General features: G+C 41.2%; 1 protein-coding gene across 9 annotated transcripts in view; it reads right to left on the bottom strand.

Moving 5' to 3' along the window:
- The window catches only part of DGKD (diacylglycerol kinase delta), a 120,179-nt gene that overhangs the window by 9,660 nt on the left and 88,812 nt on the right, over positions 1-21,707 (bottom strand). For 8 of the 9 annotated variants that reach the window (XM_085862351.1, XM_085862352.1, XM_085862360.1 and 5 more), the window contains 10 exons: positions 14,192-14,305; positions 12,681-12,762; positions 12,340-12,450; positions 12,016-12,112; positions 9,890-9,997; positions 9,660-9,773; positions 9,377-9,511; positions 6,011-6,165; positions 5,196-5,298; positions 2,222-2,308 (listed from right to left, as the gene is read on the bottom strand). In XM_085862351.1, coding sequence (XP_085718477.1) covers positions 2,222-2,308; positions 5,196-5,298; positions 6,011-6,165; positions 9,377-9,511; positions 9,660-9,773; positions 9,890-9,997; positions 12,016-12,112; positions 12,340-12,450; positions 12,681-12,762; positions 14,192-14,305 — 1,106 coding nt within the window. The remainder of the gene's footprint in view (positions 1-2,221; positions 2,309-5,195; positions 5,299-6,010; positions 6,166-9,376; positions 9,512-9,659; positions 9,774-9,889; positions 9,998-12,015; positions 12,113-12,339; positions 12,451-12,680; positions 12,763-14,191; positions 14,306-21,707) is intronic. The other variant, XM_085862354.1, reaches the window with a different exon arrangement.

Here is a 21,707-nt window from a genome sequence, read left to right as displayed (position 1 = left end):
AGCGGCTGCTTGCAGCTTATGTTATCTCTGTAGAGCGTTTGATTCAGTGAATCGGGATGCCCTCTGGAGGATTCTTGGTCTTCGTGGGGGGCCAACAAAACTGATCGATCTGATTTCTGAACTATACTCTGGTACTGAAAGTGCTGTGCGGTGTGGTGGTTCCATCTCTGATTTATTGCCAGTTGTTACTGTAGATCGTCAGGGGTGTGTACTGACCTCCACATATTTCAGTGCTTGTATGGACTGCATTCTGGGAAGGATGTCAGAGAGATCAAGCTGCGGTACATCATTTGGGAATGTCAAGATCTATGACCTTGATTTTGCAGATGATGCAGTCATCTTTGCGGAGACTTTAGATATCCTTTTGGGGTCGATCGAGGTGCTGAATGAGGAGTTGGAGCCGCTGGGATTATGGGTTTCCTGGGTCAAAACTAAGATCCAGGCTTTCAATGACATCTTGGATGCTGCTGTCCTGTTTGTACCTGTTTATGGTGAAGATGTTGAGGTCATGGAGAGATTCACTTCCCTTGGCAGTGATATTCATGTCTCTGCTTGTTTGTGAGCCAGAGGTCAATAGATGTCTGGGTCGGGCTTGGGAAGTCATGGATTCACTGGATCATGGCACGTGGCACTGTTGATACCTGTGCAGGAGGATGAAAGTTTGAATCTTTAAGTCCTTGGTGCTTCCAATCTTGCTCTACGAATGTGAGACTTGGACTTTGACCAAGGATTTGAGATGGAGACTTAACTCCTTCAGTCCCAGGTCTCTTCGGAGAAACCTTGGCTATTGCTGGTCAGACTTTGCATCCAACGAGCGGTTGCTGAGGGAGACTCGGATGAGATTTGTTACCTGCATAGTCCGTGAGCATCAGCTGCGGCTGTATGGACATGTGGCTCCTTTTCCTGACGCTGATCCTGCTCACCAGATTCTCTCAGTGAGGGAGCCTCATGAGTGGAGGAGGCCAATGGGAGGGCCACGTGCCTCATGGTTGCAGCTGGTACGCTGCTCCGGTGCATGCTCCCATACCTAACCTGACCTAACCAACTGTCAATCACGAGCATTTAGCGAACCTCTTCCCTCAACCCTCTTTTCACATCTCATCAACGGCCCTCTTTACCATTGACCTCCTCCTCCCTCTCCCCTCTTCTCCACCTCTGTCTCATCATCTCTCGGTGCACCGTTTTAATCAACACCACTAGCACTGAATTGTGCCGCCACCTATACCTTTTTGTTGCCAATGTTACTGAGCACACACACACATTGTATGCTGCAGCATTCCCCAACCTCCACACCAAAGCAGCTCTCTTTCTGTCCAAACCTTAAGGTTGCTGGCGATGTAAGCATATCGTACATTGCCTGCATTAGGAACCAACACTATTGGCTCCATTCTCCAAATCTCTTGCCACTTCATTGTCCTCACCTGCATGCCCTCCCATCATATCCAAGCTCCCTGCTGTACCTGTTCTACCACCTTTACACATCTTTGCTCCTCCTCTTTTCCTTTCAGCCATCTTACTCCTTTCTTCCATGCATGCTTTTCTCCATAGACTGCTTTAGTCCCCCAAAGTTCTGCCTCGGATGCTGCACCATCCCCATTCTCTCCTCCTGCGACAACCGCTCCTCCATCTCATCCATCTCAGCTCTCACCTCCCACTTCTGACTTGCCTTTCTCTCTGGGAGAACATTCTTCACCATTGGAAACGAAAATGAAGAGGTGTGGGAGATGGAGCATATCCTGTGCTGACAATCTTTTGTCAAAGTGAAATACAAGTCCCACAGGTTGCTCCTCAAGCTGAGGCTTGGTTTAACAGACTTGATTTGTGTTGAACATGATATAATACCACTATAAAGCCACATCGTGAAGTTAATTCATGGAAACATTATGAGTACATAAGACAACACAGTACTATAACACAATTACACATTCTTGTGAATGCAATTGGACGAAAATTAACATCTCAAGGTGTACATGAATACTGATGGATGATGGATGAGACAATCTTGCCATTATGAGGCTTAACCCCCACATTCCGTCCCCTCTTCCACATCACAAATAAATAAATTTATACATGTACCGGCAGGATAGCCTTGGAGATGAGTGTACTCAACTCTGAGCTGTTCAGCCTGGGTTTGAATTACAACTCAGCTATAAACTGACACCCTGGTGTATAAACACATACAAAATACACTATTAAATACAAGATGGCAGGTCAGACTTACCAACTTCCCACACAGTAACTGCTCAGTCTCGCTATGCAGGGCTCGCACATTCGTCACCAGGTCAAGGACCTCTGCTTGTGTTGGACTCTGAAGGTAGAAGAAAAGTGTTTGAGGAAGAAGACATAAACATTGATTCTCCAGTTAGAATAATTACATAAAAAGTATAACAAGAGTTGTACTTTCAACCAGTCAGTGGAGGTTGAAGATAAACAAAAGCAACAAGTAATTAAATAATTATACGTATACACAGAAACACCCAATATAAAGAGAATTAAGAAGTGAAAAACCTTATAATGTAGTCTCGCTTTAACACAAATAGTCTTCAAAACAAATTTTGACGACTTCATAGCAAAACTGGAACGGCACTCGGTAGAGCGCATACCTCCGCTAGGATGAACAATTTATTTACGTTTTGTATCCTACTGATGGGCCGGATCTGGATCTGGATCTGGACCCGAACCAAAATCGAATTGGCTTGTTCTTGTCACCTAAAACCAACTCATCTCCCAAGTTTCATCTGAATCCATCCATAATCTTTTGAGATATCGTGTTGTGTATAGTATTTAGCCCCAACACTCAATGGTGAAGAATCACTTAACAAGCGAGCACAATATACGCCCGAACAAGAAGGTGTATACAGAATTGTGCTACTACATGGAAAACAGCATCCTGATTGCCATGACAACCGCTTTAGATGACGAACGTACGTCGCGACACACCGTCTCCACAGTCTGTACCGATGTACCAGATATGAAACATGAAAGTTGAAAACTTCGGGAGTTAGAGTGCGGACAGGAACGGATGGACGGACGACCGGTATCACATAATACGCCCCGATATACATATATATATATATATATATATATATATATATATATATATATATATATATATATATATATATATATATATATATATATATATATATACATATACATATATATATATATATATATATATATATATATACATATATATATATATATATACATATATATATATATATATATATACATATACATACATATATATATATACACATATATATACATATACATATATATATATATATATACATATATATATATATACATATATATATATATATATATATATATATATATATATATATATATATATATATATATATATATATATATATATCGGGCGTATAAAAAAATTATCGGATCCAGACACGGATCTTCACCAAAATCGAAACAATTCATCCTTGTCACACACTCAACATGTCTCCCAATTTTCGTCCGAATCAGTCTGCAATTTTTTGAGATATCCTGCTCACAGACAAACAAACTGACAGATATGGGTGCAAACATAACCTCCTTCCACCTTTGGTGGCAGAGGTAATAATAAACAATTAATTTACTCTTTTTTTCATTACTTTTATCAAAATTTGTCTCAAACACTTTAATTTGAACAAGTCTGGTTAATTTCATACCCCCTCTCTCCATTCACAATTTCTATAAACATCTTAAATGGACGTTAAAACGAGGGACCGAGTTAATCGTAATTCGTACGTCACATGAACATGTTTTCCTGTTAAGCTTCCACAAAATGGTGGTGAAGTTCACTCTGACCGTATCGTGATTCATACGTAATGTTAAATGTGATTGATATAATAAAAATGATGGGTTTTTTTTTTTTAATCAACTGAAGGTTGACAAGGGGTGCTAACCATCGTGGGAAGTGAAGTAAAGCGGACATTTCGGACGTTAACCCTCCATTGAAGCAAGAGAGGCTAACAACTGAAAAGTCAGCTTTACTCCGCTTCCCAAGGCAGTTTTTGCACACCCTTTGTCAACTTTCAGTTAATAAAAAGCCATCGGTCAAATTTTCGACTGACACAGCCTTGACAAAGTTTAGTATTCATCCGATATAACTGAACTCGTCCTTGGGAGTACAAAGATGCACAAATTTCATTTCAGTTGACGTAAACCATGCGCAGGACTTAAAGGAAATGCAATGGCTTCTCAGCTTCCAGCACCAACATTTCATGGAAATAAACACTATTTTTGTTTTTTTAATCGGAACATTTGGGGAGAATGTAAAAATTTAACATTAATATGAATCCTCTACAGTCAACATCACTCATATTGATGACTGTGATTGGTGCAGATTCTTGACAATGTACACTTTACATGAAATGCAACTCTAAATAACTATCAAACAATGTAAAACATGCAAAAGGCAATTCTTATACCCATTTGTACATGTACGCCGGTTAATAAAAGTCATGTTTACAAATGAAACCAACCGGTAAAATTGAACAGGGTACCAACACACATTTCTTCTCTTCTGAAAGATTTAGTAGTGGGGCATCTGTCATCGACACGTAAATTAGGTCGGAACATGTGCGTCGATGTCCCCTCTGAAGAGCAGGATACCTTGAAATGCCGCACCACCAAAATGGTCTTTTTTTCTCGAAGTATAACCATGCTCTTCGTGAGGTGCATTAACAGTTTAGAGGGGGTAGCAATCGTAGCATGTCAGAGAGGTGTTCAAGGGAAAACATATTTCAGTGTCATCTCCAATGGACAAGTTGTTGTTCATTCTCTGGATTGTTGGTTTAAAGGCTGCACCCATTTGGTCTGCCTTTCCTTATTCACAAACCACAAATACACGTTCCCGAAAAGCAAGTTGAAGGGACAGTGTTGTGGAGTGCAGCATTCTGCAGTATAAGGAAAGTGTTTATGTCTCCCACCCCCAAATGCCACTATTGCTAGGCTACAATTTTTTTTTTATCGTGACCCTTAATATTAACTATTCATCAGAAACAAACCTTAAACAGGCTTGGTTGATATCGCATGAGATAGATGGGGTGGAAGGGAGGAGGGTAGATGTGGTTAGGGGGGAGGGGGGGGAAGGGGAAGAAAAAAAAAAAAAAAACATATTGAGCACTCCACATTGATAGCCCAATGTTGAAGCAAAAAACAAAGAAAGTCTGCCTGCGCCAAACCTCAGCATGACCGTAGAATGACTGGAGCGAATGTGAGGCTGCGTTAACCGCATGGGCCAGTTCCTGTTCAAGCCCATTGTGCTCTTGGGCTGCCGTATGGATCCTGGAAAAGAGTGGAGATGGAGAACGAGAAACAAGGTTATGGAAAAGTGAAAAAGTGTTGCGAGAAAATTACTGTGGGAAAGAAAGCAGAGAGTGAGGTGAGTGAGTGACGGGTGTTCAATAACTCCACAAATTGAGTGACCCGGTGTTGAGTACAAATGAACTTTTTTTTCATAAAGGGAGACATCTTGACGCAAAATAATTTGTGATCATTGTTGGCGAGAGGAACAGGAAAACCTTTTGGCTGTCGATAAGTTATCCAAAAACATTTAAATGCATTGTTGGAAAATGATAAATTAATTTTGTTCGAAAATGATTTAAAAAAAAAGAGTTTAAAAGTGGAAGAGGGTTTTCCAAATGGAATAAAATGAGGAGTGTAGAATTAGCAAATCCCACTCTTCCCTCCAGGGCTCCCAAAGCAGCCGGTGCACCGCCATCTCAGGTCATCCACCATCCTGACCAATGATTTTTAATTACCCCCATTCGCCCTTCCTAATCCAACCGTCTTACTTCCAGGTTGCAGCGATTACTCCCCTCCTTACTCTCCTCTTTTCCTGTTTGTTCATTTCCTTGCTTAGTGTCCAAGAGTTGCAACGTTACCCTGTCAGCTCATGCCCTTCTACCTCACTCGTCCACGAGCCTTGATCTTACAACGAAAAAAAAAATCTGCCATTTAGTTTCAAGTGAAACAGAAAGAGCACAAAAAGTCTCACTCTGCAATGAGTGAGCGTGAGTTGCAGGCAAGTTGCTGGATCTCCAAGGTTTCATCTCCAGCTGAACTGTCAGGATGGGCGTTGAGGGATGGCGGTCGTGTCATGCTGTCGCAGCGCATTTTATCTTCCCAGAGTTTGAGCGTGCTCTCGAAGGCCTGCAACACCATAAGAGCCAGAGACACAAACCGCTCGTGTGCACATCGGCCAAAATGAGTATGCAGTGCGACTATGGTAACAAACATTCGACATGTGCTATTGGATCAAGGCGAAAACACAAAATATTTTTCATATAATCAGACCTTAAGATTCCATTAATAATCAAGAAACTTGTTTGCAGAAGCAGGTATACTGCCTTTCTTATCATGGCTGTGACATGTCTTTCTTTGTTCCACCAACGTGTTGCTAACACAGAAAAAAGAAATGGGATTTGACACTGCCTGCCATAATTATTAGCCCCCATTGGACTTCGTCCGTAGAAAACGGGGGCTCATGGATTTGGTCTCAATTTTCATGTCTGTGCATGTGTGTACGTGTGTGTGTGTGTGCTTCCGCAACCATTTTATTCCCACTTGGCACAAAGACAACACATTATGGTCGACATATGCACATCATTTTGTTCTGTGACTGGCAGCAATTTTAATTGTAAAAAATATCCGATGTTGAACACATCCTCAAGCATATCTCAGACATGCATTTACTGATGTTGTTCAAACTTGGCAGGGCGATAAGGAATGAGGGGATACATAAGCACGTCATTTAATTTTTGAGATCAGATCCAAGATGGCCGATTGGTGGCTATTTTGTTACTTAAATGGTGCCATTCTAGACATATCACGTGCTTTTGACATGGTCTGGCACCTTGCACTGCTCACCAAACTCACTTCCTATGGTATCCAAGGTCATCTCCATTCATGGCTCACAGACATTCTCTCCTGTCACAGCCAACGTGTGGCCCTAAAAGGAGTTCTCTCATCCCCTCTTCCTGTCCTGGCTGGAGTTCCTCAAGGTAGCGTTCTGGGCCCTGTTCTTTTTCTGGTTTTCATCAACGATCTCACCGACTCAGGAAATCCTCTATCTCTTTGCTGATGTCTCTACCCTCTGCCGTACCGTCTGTCATCCCTCACACCGGCAAGCAGCAGCTTCTTCGCTCTCTGGATTACTGGATAAAATCGCAAACTGGTCCAACACGTGGAACATGTCTTTCAATCCTGACAAATCCCACACTCTCACTCTGTCTCTCTGAAAGGACCATTTGGAACCCCCCCCCCCCCAATCTACTTTCTCAACAATCCTCTTGAAGAAGTCCTTTCTTTCAAGCTTCTGGGTTTCACTATCCTGCCATGATCTTTCCTTGGAAAGCCACATTTCAAACCTGGCCTCCAAAGCCAGTCGTCCACTGGGAATCCTCCATCGTCCAAAGTCCTTCCCCGGCCCACCTGAGCTCCTGACCACATACAAAGGTTTCGTCTGCAGCCTGATGGAGTACTGCTCTCCCCTCTGGGCTGGTGCTTCTGCCTCTCACCTTTCTCAGCTTCATGCTGTGGAAACCAAGGCATTTTGGATCATTGGCATCTCCCACGGTGAGGCTGAGTCTTTGGGCCTCTCACTCTCTCAACACAGGCAGTTTGGTGGTCTTTCCGTCTTCTACAGTCTCCTCTCTGGTCTCGCCCCCCCTGCTGTGTCTGCGATTTGTCCCCCCCCCCATATTTCCGCAGGGCGCTCAAGGTCCGCCAACAACCCCCTTCTGGTAAAATTACCAAAATCACGAAACACTGCTCACCTTCACTCCTTCATTCCCCTTATTTCCCCACCTTTGGAATAAACTCCCACACTCTCTTCAATCCCATTCTTCCTTCCAGGCCTTCAAAACAGCTGTTCACCACCACCTCTCATCTTCCCCCATCCAAAACCATTATCCTTTGTACCCCCATTAATCCACTCCAAGCTCACCTCCTCCAAATTCCCTGCTTTCTTCCTGAAAGTCCCTGTAATGTCCATCTTGTATACCCCGTGTTCCCCACTCCATCCCTTCTACAGATCTAATGTCTCTGTTCCCCACTGTTTTGTCCTTCCCACTCCCTCCCCTCTTGTCTCCTGCCTCCCTTGTTGTGCGTTGTGTGTTAGCTCTCATACGAGCCTCGACAATCTATACAAAAAATAAAAAATAAAATAAAACAAGTGGTGCCAGGCACAACAAATCCCGCCCATTTAAGGCCTAAAGTTATTTTGGGGATCAAATTTAAATTTGATACATCCTAAACCTGAATAGTGATTATAAGGAATAGAATAAGGAATATTTTAGTCTTAGTTTGAAGTCAATTAAACCATTTTTGATGAAGTTATGAGCGAAAAAGATTTTGACCTTTCAGTGACCTGACCTTGACCTTTAACCTAATTGGACCCAAAAGTTAATGGGGTCGTCCGAGGTTCATGAACCACCTGTGGATACAATTTGACAGTGTTTGAGCCAGCCGTTTTCCCGTAAAGTTGTATTTTCGTAACCATGTTTTAGTTGTAATGGAAAATTTGTAATTTTGACCGATGGCCATGACCCCCAAAACTTCGGATCCGACCGATCTTCACAAATATGCATTTTTCACTCAAGGAATGGGTAGGATTACAAGTGACAAATAGAATAAGGTTCACTATAAGCTTAGTTTGAAGTAAATCAGATCATTTTTGACGAAGTTATGAGTGAAAAACGATTTTGATCTTTTCGTGACCTTGACCTTGACCTTTGATCCAATTGGACCCAAAAGTTAATGGGTTCGTCCAATGTTCATTGCCCACCTGTGGATTAAATTTGATAGTGTTTGCTGAAGCCGTTTTGCCATAAAGTTGCAAACAGACAGACAGACAAACAAAGACAAACAAACCGGACGATTACAATATCCCGCTCATCCCTCCGGGAGGGGGCGGGATAATAATAAATAAAAAAGTGTCCAACCATTTGGCAGACATGCATGGTCCGATTTTGTTCAAACTTAGCACAAGTACAGTGCATGATGGTATACAAATGCACTTCACTTATTTTTGCGATCTGATCAAAGATGGCAGACAGGTAGACTGACAGCCATTTCAGTTGTAAATAAATATGGGCTAGCCTTTTAACTCCGTGGAGCAAAATTACTAAAACAATGGGGGCTATGACAATTTATGTCCTTTTTTCCTTGTTTTACCAGTATTTTAGATGTAACCTTTTGTTTTCTGGGAAAAGGCAGTGGGGCGTTGTTTGGAGTGGTGGAAGGTGGAGCCTTTTGTAAGGTGGAGCGATAAAGGGCATTCCCAGTAACCCTTAATATCCATTGCTCACTGCCCTGACCCTCACCCCTCCACCTGCGATCAATTCCACAAAGCAAAACCTACCCGATCACGTGTGAGCATCTGGGCACGGTTCTTATGCACGATGCGGATCAGGCCCGGCGGCTGGACCCAGGCCTCTCCATCGACTTGTACTGGCACACCTCCCTCTCCAAGAATGGTGATCTTCACTGATCGGCACTGAAAGGACAACGTGGGGGGCAATAAGAATTGGTGATTAAAGCAAGGAATGTGCATATGCATCCAGAAAACAAAAATCCTGTCCATCCTTCATCAAACTCCCCCCCTAAGAGGGTGGGATCCCGTGTGTCCTGTTCCAGAGTAAGACCTGTGCGATGCGGTGATACTGAAGATTCATAACACGTGACATAGCCATCTGCATGCTCCCGTACACTGCCACCACCTCCAAAATCTTGTCATCAAATGATGGTGCTGTGAACACCTGCACAAGGACATGGGTAAAGCAAGGACTTTTCTTATCAATCTGCTTTATCATGGCTCAACGTACCACGTTCTCGAAAAAGGTGATCATCAAAATCACTTGTCAAGGATACCTACATCATTTTCCTTGGTGCCACCCCAGAAATTAGTTCCGCCAGCATAGCTTGGGATGTTCAATACTGCGACACCCTGCAGCCTGGGCAGTGTGATCCGCTGCCCGTCACACTGGGAACACCAAAGGGGAAAAGGGTTCGCCATGAATAAAAACTAGAGGAGGAGCACTCGGTAGAGTGCAAAACCTCCGCCGCCAATACTGCAAGGTCACTCAAGTGAACCTGATATCTTATTCATTCAATTTGACGTCAACAGTGCTCACAGAGTTATAGTTTGCAACTTTCCCTTTTACTTTTAACTTTTACATACTCAATTCATTCGTCATAACGATTCCTTGAGACAGAAATTGATTATACGTGGGTATATCCACGTGAAGTTCCAAAATCATCCGCAATTATAATTTTGGCATATTTTTTGTTGGAAATCACTTATAACATGTAGAAATGCAAAAAAAAAAGTCGAAATTTTGTTGAAAAAAAAGTTGCAAAATTTTTTTTTTTCTCAAACAATTTTTTTTTGAGGGGGGGGTTGGAAATCACTTAAAACATGGAGAAATTCAAAAAAAAATATTCAAATATTTTTTCAAAATGGCCGCCATAGTGGCCATATTGGGCCACTTTGGGCCAAGTCCAAAATCTAAAGGCATGATCCTTGGACCATACCTAATCCCCCCACCAAGTTTTGTCAAAATCCGTCGAGGAGTTTTCCGTAATACTGTTCACAAACAAACAAACAGAAAGGGGTGAAAACAGTCACCTCCGATCTTCGATGGCGGAGGTTAACTAGATCGACGTGCATGTAGAAATGCCAAAAAAAAAAAAAAAAAATCGCAATTTTTTGAAAAAAAAAGGTGCAAAATTTGTGGTTTTTTTTCTCCAACAAATTTTTTTTGGGGGGATGGAAATCACTTAAAACATGTAGAAATGCAAAAAAAAATATTCAAATATTTTTCAAATAAAATCGAAATATTTTTGAAAAAAGGATGCAAAATATGTTTTTTTTTTCTCTAACAAATTTATTTATTTTTTGGTTGGAAATCACTTAAAACATGCAGAAATGCAAAAACAAAAATTCAAATATTTTTTCAAAATGGCCACCAAAGCGGCCATATTGAACTTTGGACCAAGTCCAGAATCTAATGGTGATCTCGAAAATCCTTGGACCATACCTAATCCCCCCACCAAGTTTCGTCGAAATCCGTCGAGGAGTTTTTTCCGTAATACTGTTCACAAACAAACAAACAAACAAACAAAGACAGGGGTGAAAACAGTAACCTCCGTCCATCTTCGATGGCGGAGGTTAATAAATCTCATGATGGGTTTATCAACCTCTATTGTAGTTAAAGAGGCGTTGCTATCAACCTTGTGATATTTACAATGGGAATTAACAACAACTTTCCCTTTCTAAAAACTACCTTCAAAATGGCATCACAAAACTCACCCAATGACGGCAGGGGAAGCGAGGTAAGGGAAGGAGGGAGGCATCAAAAGACAACTCGAGATTATCTTTTTGGCACAGCTATCTGAGCACATGGCTCATAGTGCTGGGATCCCAAGTTCAAACCCTGTATTCGCTTTCTTGACACCTAAAAATGTTCTGGTTACCTCCACCAACGAAGGTGGATGGAGGTAATGTTTTCAAGCCTGCCTGTCTGTCTTTCTGTGAGTAGGATATCTCAAAAAGTTGTGGACGGATTCGGACGAAACTTGATGGACGGGTTGGGTGTACGACAATAACAAGCTCATGAGATATTGGTTAAGGTCCAAATGCAGATCAGCCTATCATTGGGATACAAAATGTAAACTGTTCAGCCGTGCAGAGGTATGCGCTCTACCGAGTGCCGTTCATGTGCTCCACACGTAATCAATGCAAACTCCTCTCTGAGTCTTCGGTCATTGCAAAATGACTGAAGGAACTCACATCATTCATTCTTTTACAAGCCTTTTGTGTTACTATAAATAATCTTGAGATACAGGAAGGAACGCAGACCCGAGAACTCGATAAGGTGAGAGGTTTATCATGAAATATTGTTTTAAAATAAACTCCACAACCCTGTCAACCAGGTGACACATCTGTTTATGTTTTTCTCTCTTGCATCATAATTTTGGATTCCACTCAAACTTAATCACCTCAAGCAGAACACGCTGCTCCAAGTTCTTGTAAGTTTTCTGGAGCAGCTCTTTGGTTCCGAGTACCCCATACCACATCAGGTTTTTTGTTCGACTCCTGTAAGACAAACACGCAGAGTGGTTCCGTATGGGATGCAGACAGGAAATATTCATACCCATGACAACCAGCTCATTCAAAATACGTGCAATCACCACTCTGCTTCCTCTTCTTCAACTGCGTATACCTCCTACCGACCCTCTAAAGATTCCAATATCCTCTTCCTTCGCAAAAAAAAAATTCACAAGTTAAAAAAATTCCTCCGGTCACAACTCTACTCTCCAGACCTGCATTTCTCCGGGTGTTCATCGCGTCGGTTATTAAAGTCCAGAAGAATCTTGGCATCGAGGCCGATTCCAAAGTAGTTGTTCATGACTCCCTTCTCGGAGAAGTCCTCACTGGAAAGGTAAGAGGAGGTATTTGGCAGTTGTGAGATTATAGAAAGGAAAAGATAAATCAGGCAAAGTGATCATCCCCATACAAAACCTCCATTGATGGAATCTTATTTACTCTGAACATCCTCCATTATTTACAGCCCATGATTACACCTTTTCCTCAAACCTAATGGTTCCTTTTCCTTCTCCATCCTTAATCCTCTACCATTATCATCGGGTTCCTGAATACTCACAGCAAGTCACTATCAGTCCCAATCGCTGTGGAAATGCAGGATCCCAGCATGTAGCATGAAGAAGGCAGGTTTGAGCGCAGATCTACACAAAAGCATAGAGTAGAACTTGCATTTTTTTTTTTTTTTTTTGCAAATGAGAACAGATACAGAGAAAATAAAAATAAACAAAGAGAAAAAGACATAAAATGTCATAACCCCTGTGGTTTTAGTAATTCAGCTGTACGGAGTTAAAGGGCTAGCCCACACTTACAAGATTTATGCGTCTCCACAACTGACTTGAGTGGTCATGTGGAATGTAAGAACACTTGCGACATGTGACACTTGCCAAGTTTGAACAAAATCGGACCATGCATGTCAGATAAATGGTTGGGGTCATGTTTAAGTAACAAAATGGCCACCAGTCGGCCATCTTGGATCTGATCTCGAACAAAAATGACGTGCTGATGCAAGCCATCATTCATTATTGGTGTGCGGAGTTTGAACAAGATCGGTAAATGCATGTCTGAGAAATGGTTCAGGACGTGTTCCATTCCGGGTTTTGTTTACAACTAAAATGGCCGCCAGTCTACCAGTCAGCCATCTTTGAGCAGATTTAAAAATAAAGTGAGGTCCATGTGTACGCCATCATGTACTGTGCTTGGGACAAGTTTGAACAGAATTGGACCATTGTATGTCAGATAAATGGTTGGGGACACATTAAAGTACAAAATGACCGCCAGTCGGCCATCTTAGATCTGATCTCGAAAAAGAAATGAGGTGCACATGTAAGCCTTCATTCGTTATCCGTGTGCCAAGTTTGAACAAAATCAGTCCCTACATGTCTGAGATATGGCTGCAGATGGACAGACGGACGAGAACCAATCCACAAGCCCCCGTTTCGGACTCCAAGTCCAACGGGGGCTAAGAAGACAAAGAAGAAAATCAAGTCAACGCACAATGACAATGTTTACATGACATGCACAGTGGAGGTTTATGAAAGCGACTGCAGTGACAGGTGAAACATAAACTCTGCAAAATGAAAATAAATAAATGGTCTGTTTACAAACAGGAAGAAGAAGAAGAAGAAGAAGAAGAAGAAGAAGAAGAAGAAGGGGAAGAAGAAGAAGGGACAAGAGGGGAGGTGAAAGGGGGAGGCGGGGGAGAAGGAGAGAAAGAAAAGAAAAGAGGTCAAAAAAGGAAAATGTCACTGTGAGTGGATAAGTCTCAGTAAATAAGAAGCTGGCCTTGTACTCGTACATGGAAGGACTTTTCATGCTCCATAGAGATCCGATTGTGCTTTCCAAGAAAAAAAATTAACGAATGACGAAGTATGGCGGTTGTGTTGGGAAGTGATGACGGCGCAAGTGTGTAAGTGGGTTGGGGGAGCCGTTTGGACACTTGGCTTGTGCGAAAGCGGGATTGTGAAAAATCATCAAAATGCTTTCCCAGCAAGCGAGAAGAAATTTAATCGGCAACGGCAAAACTCAATACACCCTAAACCACTGTGATGTTCAATTTGACCCGAGACCTACTGTGGGCAAGGAAACGCGAGCTGAGCATGGGAAGGTTCTCTTTGCTTCCACTGAGGCCGGAAGTACCACAAGACACCTCGGATTGTTTTCCAGACTTTTCCATTTGCTTCGAGTCTGTGTGACATAAAAGCAGTAGTTTTTGGTGAAAGATGTTTATCTTTTCATAATTCCGACCATTTTGGTCAACAGGAAACTCAAGAAAACAATCACAAACAGAGACTAACCTATATCCCTTCTGAACTATTCCTAACACTAATTAAACCTCCTGGCAGATGGCTAAACATATTAACCACTTCCTGCATGAAATTTGAGTCAGGTCAGTCTTTTGGGCAACTGATAACGTGCAACCCAGTGCGACCTGACGACATGGTTGGGTTGTAGGTGACTAAACAGACACCCCTCACTGGCTTTTCTAATGGGGAAGGTGACTGTGACACCCTGCCAGGACTAAAAACAACACCTTACAAAGGTTGGATGAGCTCCCTTCGGGAGCTAACGACCATCCAGTAAGCAGATGGTGTCTCCTGAAAAAATACCCATCTGGATTGCACCAGTTTGTGGCAACTGAGGAAGCCGAGAGGGGTAGCGGAACCCTTGATGTGAGGCGGATGAGCGAGTATTAGCCAACGGGAACCACAAAACTACACCCATGGGGAAGAGGATGGGTACACGGTGTCGCTGAAGCCGTGGAAGGCATGCTCCTTGCCTGGTGGATGACACTGCAGTCCAATTCTTCCACAACCACTTTGGTACCATTTTCATGGTATAAGTGGGCACTGGTATTTGTTGTCAGTGATTCTTCGCTGAATATTAAAAAAATTAAGAAGTCACATTTTTGTCTGCTTTTTCACATTTGAACTACAACTTCTTGTTCTGCAACTTCACCTTCTTTCATACACAGCACACAACTCTGGGCAACATCATTTTATGAGGGCAAAGCTATGCCACTGATGCAGTGCCCCCTGGGGATTAGAGCATGAGTTTATCATTTGTTCAAAGTGCTGAAGATAGCTTGCCTACTCTTCGTGAAGGACTCTGTGGGATCTTTAATGTCTACCAACTAATGCTGGTAGGAGGGACGACCAGTTTAACATCCATCCGAGGTATGGCACACGTATTAATAAATCAACTTGCCTGTGAAACGATTTGTTTCCAATGAAAGTTTATAACAAGACCGAAAATCGAACCCAGGCTAGACAGCTCAGAGGCCTGTGTGAATATCCTGCAAGCCTGTTCTCTAACTGTTAACCAATTTGAGGAAGAACAACAACAACAAAAAATGGGTCATTCCATGCCAACTCACCTAAATTTCAAAAACCTCCCCAGGTCACCTCCTCAGATTTTGCTGGAAAAAAAATTCTTAAATGCAGATCTATATGGCTCTACCCACCATGCAAAAGATTAGCTTTCAATTCCTCATAGTTTAAAAAATATCTATCTCGAGATACCTTTGAAATTTGGCCCTAAAAATGCCAAATGTGAAAAACGCATTTTTTTTCAATTTCAGGGGCTCATAATTTTATAATGGACTCCTCTAGAAAGTTAATATTACAAATATTTACTAATTGGCATCCAAATGTTTCAATTATGGCATCGGATAGCTTCTGGGATGCATATTTCTCACTCTAGAGGAAGCTAAAAATGTCTCTTTGGCCAAAATGAGCTAAAATAAGGTGAAACTATAGGAGCCCTCCTGAAAATATGGAACAACTTAGAATTTTTTCCTCATAACACAGTGATTATACGGTCATTATCTATCCATAGATACATTTTTGCTGGGATAATACAGTTAGGTGATGAATTATAAACGTTTTACCATAAGCCCTTGCCTCCGAGGGCTCTAAAATAGACCAATTTTGTTCTCTGGTTTGACCATGTGGCTAGGGGTTTAGGATCTTCATTTCTTTTTTCTAAAGATTGCCTCATATAAGATGTGTCTACTGACCGAATAATTTTATCTAACGCCCATGGCTTCATATTAAAATAAATTTTTATTTACATGCACGTTTTTTATAATTATTCACTTTTTCATATTCATGAGCTTATAAATATGAAACTGAACACTCTAGCAAAGTGATACTGCAGATATTTATAAACTGGCATATGAAATTTAAGGATCTGTTATTAGAATGCCTGATAAATACCTATGTTTCTATCTGTTGGAAGTTGAAAAAGGCCACTTTGACCAAAAAATGGTGAATATGCAGGGGGCATTAACTGAGGTTATGTAACTATGATTATTCTTCTCAAAAATTAATAATTATAAGTACATTTTTTATTCAAAAATAAATTCTTGTAATGATAATCCAAACATATGCTTGGGTTTTAATTTTAAAAAACATGCCTTGCAGTTCTCTATTTGAAGTCATTAGTTATGACATACACCACTAGATGGAGTAAAGGTCTGTCACAACACTAGAGGCAGCACAGTCAACCTGTCTGTCTGTCTGTCTGTTTGGAGAACAAAGGAGAGGCGGAAACAAAAGAAATGGATGAAGAAAAACCTGGGCCCAGTGGCACAAGTTTGACAAGTAGATGCACTGTTGGAACCAAATTAGACCAGGAGTGTCACAAGACCTATTATACAAGGAAGGTTGGGCTAAAACAAGTTGCTGCTTTGGAGAAGAAGTCACAAGAATTGATTTCATGGAGATCAGGAATTACTTTCAGTTCAGAAGACAGTATTTGCCTACATCATGAGATGATGTCATAAAAGATGAAAGGTCATTAAAGAGTTTAAGGTATAAAAATTACGAACATTCATTGTCTCTGTATATCTGTAAATAAAAAAGCTGCGACTCAACGAATCAAATTTGTTCGAATTTATAATTTGCAATCACTTACGAAAGTAATCATTAGCATGTATTTATGAATAAATAACATCCTTATCACTAATGTCTAATAAGAAGCATAATTTAGCCTCATGCGCACCCCTGCAAGTTCACCTTGTTTTGTACCAAGTGGGCCAAATTGCCATATTTGGTTTCCTAAAACTAGGAGTATGTGCTTTCTAGAGACATTCTGATGCCACAATCTGAAATTTTGTATACCAGTTTATAAAATTCTGCAGTAACTCTTTCCTGGATAGTTCCATTTAAGATTTATAAACTTCTGAATATGAAAAAAGTGAATAATTATAAAAAAACGTGCATGTAAATAAAAATTTATTTTACAATGAAGCCATGGGCGTAAGATAAAATTATTCGGTCAGTAGACACATCTTAAAGGAGGCAATCTTTAGAAAAAAAAATGAAGATCCTAAACCCCTAGCCACATGGTCAAACCAGGGGACAAAATTGGTCCATTTTAGAGCCCTCGGAGGCAAGGGCTTATGGTAAAATTTTTATAATTCATCACCTAACTGTATTATCCCAGTAAAAATGCATCTATGGATAGATAATGACCCTATAATCACTGTGTTATGAGGAAAAAAAATTCTAAGTTGTTCCATATTTTCAGGAGGGCTCCTAAAGTTTCACCTTATTTTAGCTCGTTTTGGCCAAAAAGCCATTTTTAGCTTCCTATAGAGTGAGAAATATGCACCACAGAAGCTATCTGATGCCATAATTGAAAAATTTGGATGCCAATTAGTAAATATTTGCAATATTAGCTTTCTAGAGGAGTCCATCATAAAATTATAAGCCACTGAAGTTGGAAAAAATGCGTTTTTCACATTTGGCATTTTTAGGGCCAAATTTCAAAGGTCTCCAGAGATAGATATTTTTTAAACTATGAGGAATTGAAAGCTAATCTTTTGCATGGTGGGTAGAGCCATATAGATCTACATTTAAGAATATCTCCCGCAAAATCTGAGGAGGTGACCTGGGGACCCTTAGGTGAGTTGGCACGGAATGTAATTTTACATTTAATCAAACTCATGATTGTTACCTTTACCACCGAAGGTGAATGGAGGTTATGTTTTCCGCCCTGACTGTCTGTTTGTTACTTGCGAAAATCGTACATCGGTTTTTCAAGTACATTGGTTGGTCTTGTGCGTTATTGGGTCACCGAAATTGGTGACCCTTATTGTCAGTAATTCTGTTTGTTCGTTTGTCATCAGCATAATTGGTAGTACACGTGGGCCGATTTTGACCAAACTCGGGTGGTAGGTACATCTTATGGCCTCGTGCTTTGGAAATTGTGATGGTTGCTAGGGACGCTTTGGTTCCCTAGCAACAGTTCCCTAGCCAAAAAACCTTCAAAATCGGTACAGTTCACGCGAAATCAATTCCGAAAGCCATTATCCCACGTAGGCTTATGAAATTTGGCATGCATCATCAACAGGTGATGCTCTACCAAATATATTCCGGTTTTTGTGATATATGGAAAAGTTTACCCACAGCGCCCCCTACAAATGAGGTATGCCCAAAAATTGTCGAAAATTGAAGGCCCCTAGTGACCAGATGAGTGCATCGATCCGAATGAAACTTTGCAGGTTCATAGCACGCAATGAGTACTACAACTTTGCCTCAGGACATATTGACCGATATTGCTTAGGTCAGGGGTCAAAGGGCAAAAATCGATAATATGCAAGAGCTGGAGGTGCCTTCGCGCCAAATGCTACTCCTCCTCGGGTTATGGTCAGATGGTCATGAAAATTCACACTAATCATCTGGAATGCATTGTGCACAAACGATCAAGACGGATTTTCGATTTATATCTTTGTTCACCCACAGCATCCTGTCGAACTTTGGGGATTTCCGATATCAAACCGCATTTTCGGTACTTTTCATTCAAATTGATACTGAGTAGTTCTCAGTTGATGAAACTCGATGAGATTTGGTATGCATAATCTTAAGGTGATTCTCTATCCGCTATATGACATCCATTTTTTTCTGTATCTTATAGTTTCCAAATGGTAACCGTCTCAACTTGGGTGTCCGAGGGCCATTGAGCACTCCCGCTGAAAATTCAAAGTACACGAGCTCCAAGACGGTTAAACCGAATCGAATGAATCTTTACATGCTTATAGACCGTAATGAGTACTACAACTTTGCTCATTTGCATAATGACCTATCTCGAGTAGGTCAGGGGTCAAAGGTCAATAAGCGCATTTTTCGGGTAAAATTACCATTCAAGGCACCCTTGCTCCTACACGGATTAACCGATATGAATGAAAGTTCATAGGTACATAGTACTTAATGAGTACTACAACTGTGTTTCAGGACATATTGACCTATCTTGGCAAGGTCAGGGGTCAAAGGTCAATGAGTGCATTTTTCGGGCAAAATGACCATTCAAATCCCCCTTGCTCCTTCACGGGTTAACCGATACGAATGAAAGTTCATAGGTACAAAGTACTCAATGGGTACTACAATTTTGCTTCAGGTCATATTGACCTATCTCGGCTAAGTCAGAGGTCAAAGGTCAATGAGTGGATTGTTCGGGCAAAATAACCATTCAAAGCCCCCTTGCTCATACATGGGTTAACCGATTCGATTGCAATTTCGTAAGTATTTAGTACTAGATTAACTCAGATCAGAGGTCAAAGGTCATCGGATGCTCGGCGACCCATGGCCGCCTACCGGCTTGTTCTGTCTGTTTGTTTGTGAGTCAATCACCTACAGGTCACAATTTTAAACCGATCTTCACGAAACTTCACCACCTGGTGGAGTTCGTCACAAGCAACAAGCTTATTGTTTGAGGTCAAATGGTCAACATAGGTCAAAGGTTAACAACTTGGTTGAATTTCTAAAATGGTCAATTTTCATCCGATCAACTTTAAAATTTTAAGATATACGTATTTGGTCAATGAATTCAACCACCAATTATTTTTTAAGATGAAATTTGTTTCATGGATTTCGCAAATGTCATCGTATGCACAAACGACATTGTGCTTGTTTGTCTGATTGTTTGTCAATCGCCTTCAGGTCACAATTTCAAAACTTCACCACCTGGAAGAGTTCATCATAAGCAATCAAGCCTATTGTTTTTGAGGTCAAAAGGTCAACTGTCAGATTTATAAGATCCTCAATTTTCATCTGATTGACTTGAAATTTGAAGACAAGTTACAAATTTGGTCATTGAATGCAACAACCAAATATTTTTAAGGTCAACATAGACAAAAAGGTAAATATAGTCAAAAGGTCAACAACTTAGGTGAACTTTCTAAAATCTTCAATTTTCATCCCATTCACTTGAAATTTGAAGAGGATTTGCACATCACGTCACTCAATTCAACGAATAAGTAATTTTGAGGTCAACATAAGCCAGAAGGTCAACATCGGCAAAAAAGTTGACATAGGCCAGATTTCTAAAATCGTCAATTTTCATCCGATTGTCTTGAAATTTGAAGAAGATTTGCCCATTTGGTCATTTAATTCAACCACCAATTATTTTTAAGGTCAAATTTGTTTCATGGCTTTCACAAGTAGCATGCTATGCATGAAGTCATTGTTGTTTGTATGTTTGTTTATTTTGTCTGTGAGCAGGATATCTCACAAAGTTATGGACGGATGATGCCAAAACTTGGTGGATGAGTTGGGTAGGTAACAATAACAAGCCAATTCAATTTTAGTTCAGGTCTGGATCCAGATCCGGCCTATCAGTGGGATACAAAACATAAACTGTTCAGCCTCGCGGAGGTATGCGCCTGTCCGAGTACCGTTCTGGTACTGTATATTATAATATATTTTCTTTCCTCTAGTTTATATTTTTTCCCCCTCATTCAACTTTCTTTGCACAAAAGTAAACATTTTCCCTCCCTCAGCCCCTTCTGGTTGCACATACTGCGCCAGCAACTCACACACACACACACACACACACACACACACACACACACACACACACACACACACACACACACACACACACACACACACACATATATCTGTACATACACTACATGGCCAGAAGTATATGGACACCCCTTCTAATTAGTGGATTCAGCTATTTCAGCCACACTCATTGCTGACAGGTGTATAAAATCCAGCACACTGCAATGCAATCTCCATAGACAAACATTGGCCATACTGAAGAGCTCAGTGACTTTCAACGTCATCGGATGCCACCTTTCCAACAAGTCAGTTCATCAAATTTCTGTCTTGCGAGAGCTGTCCCTGTCAGCTGTAAGTTCTCTTATTGTGAAGTGGAAATGTTTAGGAGCAACAATAGCTTAGCCACGAAGTGGTAGGCCACACAAGCTCATTGAACGGGACCGCCAAGTGCTGATGCGCGTTGCGTGGAAAAATCGTCTGTCATCGGTTGCAACACTCACTACCGAGTTCCAAACTGACTCTGGAAGTAATGTCAGCACACAAGCAGTGTCCGTCAAAAGCTTTATGAAATGGGTTTCCAAGGCCGAGCACCCACACACAAGCCTAAGTTCACCATGCACAATGTCAAGCGTCGGCTGGAGTGTAAAGCTCACCGCCATTGGACTCTGGAGCAGTGGAAATGCATTCTCTCGAGTGATGAATCGCGCTTCACTATCTGACAGTCTGACAGACGAACCTGGGTTTGGAAGATGCCAGGAGAACGCTACCTGCCCGAATGCATAGTGCCAACTGTAAAGTTT

The sequence above is a fragment of the Eptatretus burgeri genome, chromosome 17, assembly GCF_056783735.1.
Source record: "Eptatretus burgeri isolate ZD-2024b chromosome 17, Ebu_testis_v1, whole genome shotgun sequence".
Classification (NCBI taxonomy): domain Eukaryota; kingdom Metazoa; phylum Chordata; class Myxini; order Myxiniformes; family Myxinidae; genus Eptatretus; species Eptatretus burgeri.
The sequence above is the reverse complement of the archived record's forward strand: the minus strand, read 5'-3'. Positions and strand labels throughout refer to the sequence as shown.